Source organism: Sinocyclocheilus grahami, unplaced genomic scaffold (genome assembly GCF_001515645.1).
Source record: "Sinocyclocheilus grahami isolate Dianchi unplaced genomic scaffold, SAMN03320097.WGS_v1.1 scaffold110.1, whole genome shotgun sequence".
NCBI lineage: Eukaryota > Metazoa > Chordata > Actinopteri > Cypriniformes > Cyprinidae > Sinocyclocheilus > Sinocyclocheilus grahami.
The window spans coordinates 312,937-318,936 of NW_015505289.1; the positions used below are offsets into that span (position 1 = coordinate 312,937).

General features: G+C 35.6%; 1 protein-coding gene across 1 annotated transcript in view; it reads left to right on the forward strand.

Annotated features, from left to right (window-relative positions):
- The window catches only part of LOC107588927 (tetratricopeptide repeat protein 28-like), a 293,102-nt gene that overhangs the window by 260,234 nt on the left and 26,868 nt on the right, over positions 1–6,000 (forward strand). Inside the window, exons 10-11 of the mRNA XM_016277179.1 lie at positions 3,964–4,093; positions 5,289–5,507. Coding sequence (XP_016132665.1) covers positions 3,964–4,093; positions 5,289–5,507 — 349 coding nt within the window. The remainder of the gene's footprint in view (positions 1–3,963; positions 4,094–5,288; positions 5,508–6,000) is intronic.

The following is a 6,000-nucleotide window of genomic DNA, read 5'->3' on the forward strand; positions in this document are numbered from 1 at the left end:
CACACACACACACATATATCTCGAAAACACATAAATACTCAGACATGCAATATCAGGCAGCACTGGGGGCGCTAAACTACAAGCAACTCCTCATTTGAAGCAGGACGGCTTGACAACTATAGTCCAGCTGCCCATTTAAAACACATTAAACCATATTTTTGACTAGTTTAGCAGTAAAAATATCTAAATATTCTTTAAACAAGACACGTTTGCTTGGAGCAGATTGCATAAGATATTAATATTAATATTTCCAAATGTGTTTTCCTTGTTTTAAGTGTAATTAAATTTAACCTCACTAAATTTAGATTGATTTGTGCATAAATCAAGAAACAAATATTTGCCAGTGGGGTAAGAAAAGAAAAAAAATTATATGTAGAAATATTTTATTAAAACAAGTCATTACTTTTATGCTATGTTAAGCTTGTACGTTTGCTTGTAAAGTTCATTTATGTTGCTTTAGGAAGATTTACATATTTTTTATGGGAAAACAAAGTTGAAATGACTTTGTCCAGTAAATCATTTATTTAATCATTGAATCATATATGTGACCCTGGACCACAAAACCAGTCATAAGGGTCAATTTTTCGAAATTGAGATTTATACATCATCTGAAAGCTGATGTAATCTTTCCATTGATGTATGGTTTATTAGGATAGGACAATATTTGCCTGAGATACAACTATTTGAAAATCTGGAATCTGAGGGTGCAAAAAAATCTAAATATTGAGAAAATCATCTTTAAAGTTGTCCGAATGAAGTTCTTAGCAATGCATATTACTAATCAAAAATGAAGTTTTTATATATTTACAGTAGGAGATTTACAAAATATCGTCATAGAACATGATCTTTACTTAATATCCTAATGATTTTTGGCATAAAAATCTATAATTTTGACCCATACAGTGTATTTTTGGCTATTGCTACAAATATACCCCAGCGACTTAAGACTAGTTTTGTGCTCCAGGGTCACATATTTGATCTGTAAGTTCTATATTTGAAATGTGAATTTTGATAAGTTTATTTAATGAGTGAAACATTTATTTGATTAGTGAATCATATATTTGATCTGTAAATCATATGTGAATCGGTATTTACGTGTTTGTAAGAAACAAATCCATCATTAAGACGTTTTTAACTTCAAACCATTGCTTCCGACTAAAATACGAGTCCATAATCCATAATAATAACGCATCCTCCAGTGAAAAAGTCCATCTACTGATGTCCTCTCACATCTACATATTTGTTTAGAGCTGTTTTAGACTGTTTTGGCTTGTAAACGGTGCTTGATCCGTGCATATTTCTCTCCTGATTCAGAAGAGACAACCTTTTCACTGGGGAAAGCAATATTATAGATAGATGTCTAGCTGGAAGCAACGGTTTGAAGTTAAAAACATCTTAATGATGAATTTGTTTCTTACAAACACGCAGCTTTTGGCTTCACAAGACATTAACTGATGGACTGGAGTGGTGTGGATTATTGTGATGTTTTTATCAGCTGTTTGGACTCTCATTCTGACGGCACCCATTCACTGCAGAGCATCCATTGGTGAGCAAGTGATGTAATGCTACATTTCTCTGGATCTGTACTGATGAAGAACCAAACTCATCTACATCTTCTATGACGTGAGGGTGAGTACATTGTCAGCAAATGTTAATTTTTGGTTGAACTATTCCTTTAATCTTCATATGACACACTTAAGCTTTATACACACACTCTTGAAATTTTGCATGTGTGTTTCAGGCCGTAGAGTGGAGAAAATGAAAAGAAACCCGAGTCAGCTGATAGTACGGTGTGTGTGTGTTTTGTGAGTGTAGTCATAGTAGCTTTTCATGGCCTTCCTCCCTGGTGACTCAGTTTGGTGTGTGTGATGTATAGACGGTTCTGGAGCGCTGCAGATTGCAGATGGAGTGTGTGTGTGTGCTGATGCATTCCGCTCTTAATTGATTGCAGGCTGGCCATGCTGTATGCTGATGAAGGGCTCTCTGCAGCCGAACCCCTGAGAAACACTGCATTCCACACCACAAACACACACACACACACACATATATCTCGAAAACACATAAATACTCAGACATGCAATATCAGGCAGCACTGGGGGCGCTAAACTACAAGCAACTCCTCATTTGAAGCAGGACGGCTTGACAACTATAGTCCAGCTGCCCATTTAAAACACATTAAACCATATTTTTGACTAGTTTAGCAGTAAAAATATCTAAATATTCTTTAAACAAGACACGTTTGCTTGGAGCAGATTGCATAAGATATTAATATTAATATTTCCAAATGTGTTTTCCTTGTTTTAAGTGTAATTAAATTTAACCTCACTAAATTTAGATTGATTTGTGCATAAATCAAGAAACAAATATTTGCCAGTGGGGTAAGAAAAGAAAAAAAATTATATGTAGAAATATTTTATTAAAACAAGTCATTACTTTTATGCTATGTTAAGCTTGTACGTTTGCTTGTAAAGTTCATTTATGTTGCTTTAGGAAGATTTACATATTTTTTATGGGAAAACAAAGTTGAAATGACTTTGTCCAGTAAATCATTTATTTAATCATTGAATCATATATGTGACCCTGGACCACAAAACCAGTCATAAGGGTCAATTTTTCGAAATTGAGATTTATACATCATCTGAAAGCTGATGTAATCTTTCCATTGATGTATGGTTTATTAGGATAGGACAATATTTGCCTGAGATACAACTATTTGAAAATCTGGAATCTGAGGGTGCAAAAAAATCTAAATATTGAGAAAATCATCTTTAAAGTTGTCCGAATGAAGTTCTTAGCAATGCATATTACTAATCAAAAATGAAGTTTTTATATATTTACAGTAGGAGATTTACAAAATATCGTCATAGAACATGATCTTTACTTAATATCCTAATGATTTTTGGCATAAAAATCTATAATTTTGACCCATACAGTGTATTTTTGGCTATTGCTACAAATATACCCCAGCGACTTAAGACTAGTTTTGTGCTCCAGGGTCACATATTTGATCTGTAAGTTCTATATTTGAAATGTGAATTTTGATAAGTTTATTTAATGAGTGAAACATTTATTTGATTAGTGAATCATATATTTGATCTGTAAATCATATGTGAATCGGTATTTACTCTACATGAACCATGCTAGTGAATCAACAGAGTAAAATGAATCAAACATCCCAAAACTACTTAAGAGTAAAGAGTGCATTTGATTATTGCATGTGCAACACAAAGTGATGAAAAATACAGCATTTTGTAGCTCATGACTATTTGCTACTAGAAAAGCATTGAAAGCATTTCTGTTACACTACTGAAAAACTTAGTTAAGTTAGTAGCATCGCTACTTTCGGTTGTTCTCAAGACGGACGTCAATGCTACACGCTGGTTTTCTCTCTGGCAGAGTCTATCAGACATGCGGTGGCAGCGTCACAGACAGACGTACGCTGACGCTGTCTTTCCCTCCGCCGCTGTGAACGAGAGGATATCATTAGCCAGAAATCCCACATCACTCACACCACACACAAACTCACACTTTCGATTGCTAAACAAGAACCAGACCGGCCGGCATAAACGGTGCGACTTGCAGTCTGTGATTCAGCCTTCATTTATTTTCACTGCAAACACGACTGTGGCGTTGCGTCTAAGACGTTCACGTGCTTAGATTGGTTTTATGTTGCTCAAAGGCTCGTGTGACAAATAAGCATTTCATCTCGACTTGCTATGATTCGATTAAAGGCAACAAGAAAATAAGCTTAGAAAGAAACGGATGTGTTTTAGGTGTGGAAGTCTGCTGTCCTCTGCTGTTGGGATCTGAGCACTGCATCCACACTCACTGCTCTCATTAGGCATCATGTTTCTCTGTAGCGTGATAACACACATGGCAGTGTTTCTGTGTCAGGGCAGGTCAGTGCTTTATTACTAACACGTGTGAGTAACGCACAAAATCTTGTTTTTTTTTGCCTCACAGCTGTACCGTGCGTCGGCTCTGTTCGAGAACATTCGTCATGAAGCACAGCACAGCACCGACTACAAGCTCTCCCTGTTCGACCTGCAGACCTCCTCGTACCAGGCTCTCCAGAGGGTCCTTGTCAGCCTCGGTATAAATATTCTCCTTCTATTTCATCCTGCTTATATCATACATTATCCATTCAGAGCATAAAACAGCTTATCTGTGTTATGTGTAAGGATTAATGTACAGTCCTTAATGTAAAATAACAGTCCTTTTATCACTCTGCAGGGGTTTGTTTTGCGATAATGACCAGCTGACTGGACGTTAAACTGCTTGTTATGTGGCTAGACTGCAAAATGTGACTTCTTAATGATGATATCTTTATTTCAGACTAAAAAAAAACTCCTTTTTAATGAGTTTTTAATTAGTCTCTTTGGACTTGTTTACTAGTTAAAATCTAAAAATCCTGTTTTTACTGCACTGGCTGATTTTTTCACTTGTAGAAAGGTAAAAAATATATTATGCAACATTGCTTCGGAAGCAAGTTGATGTTTTTCGAGGATTTTTAGATAAAAAATACTGGTTAAAATAGAAGGTTTTTGCAGTATACTTGCCAATAAATCAATAAATGGACATGCCATGCATTGAAAGTTTGTGGTCGTTTTTAAATTTTAAATTTTTCTATGTTTTTGAAAGCAGTCTCTTATGCTCACCAAGGCTGTATTTATTTGATCAAATATACAGAAATATTGTGAAACATTTTTATAATTTAAATGAGCTGTTTTGTATTTGAATGCATTTTAAAATGTAATTTATTCCTGTGATGCAAAGCTGTATTTTCAGTGTCACATGATCTTCAGAAATCATTCTAACATTGAAAACAGTTGTGCTGCTTCATATTTCTCTGGAAAGAACAGCATTTCTTTGAAATATAAATCCTTTATAACATTATTATATGTCCTCATTGTCACGTTTGATCATTTTAATGTGTCCTTGCTGAAAAAAGTATTAGTTTCTTACTGAAAAAGACTAAACTTTTGAATGTAATGTATTAATTTGAGATGTTCCTTGTATATATATGGCTGTCAAAATCCAAAAAGCATCATAAAAACACAATAAAAGTAGCTAGTATACTATGCTAGTTTTCTGATGATGGTTTTATGTGATCACCATTATGCCATCATGATGACCTGTGGTAGAAAAGATGAAATCGCTGCTTCCTGTGGCCTGCAGTTCATTGCAGATGCATGAAACGGTCAAAGATCTCTGGAAATGAAGTTAGACATACTTGGATGTATTCATGGGTTTATGAAGACCAGCGCTGACCTCTGACCTCCGCTCAGGTCACCACGATGAAGCTCTGGCCGTGGCGGAGCGTGGACGCACTCGGGCCTTTGCTGACCTGCTGGTGGAGAGACAGACGGGCCAGCAGGACTCTGACCCCTACACGCCTGTGACCGTGGAGCACATCCTGGACACTGTGAACGGGCAGCGGGCCCTGGTGCTCTACTTCTCTCTGGCGGCAGGATACCTGTACAGCTGGCTCCTAGCCCCCGGCTCCGGTAAGACCCTCCGGTTCAAAACTCACAAGCGTTGATTAATGAACTCCCAACATGCCCTTGCACAAGCTGAAATACCATGTAACGTTCTGCATAACTTTATACAGTCTTAAAGACGTATCACACATGAGGGTGAAGGGCCCTATGAGCTCTGAGTTCTTTCTCCCAGATTCATTTTTTTCCTTTTTAATTTTTTAATAACCTAAATAAAGTTTAAATAAATAAAAAAATGTAACAACAATTTATTCAAAATGTAACAAAAGTTATATTTTTATGGCCCTATTAAATCTTTTTTTTTTTCCAAATTAATTTTTTTTTTCTGTTTAAAACTTTCTGGATTCTCTTTTTCTTTTCTTTTTTTTCCAATTACATTTTAGTAATCATAAAGCATGTTTAATTAATTAAATGATAAAACGCCACTTTACATTTTTGCAAAGCATGTTTTAAACAGTGTAACAACAATTTATTAAAAGTGTAACAAAAATAAAAAATCCCC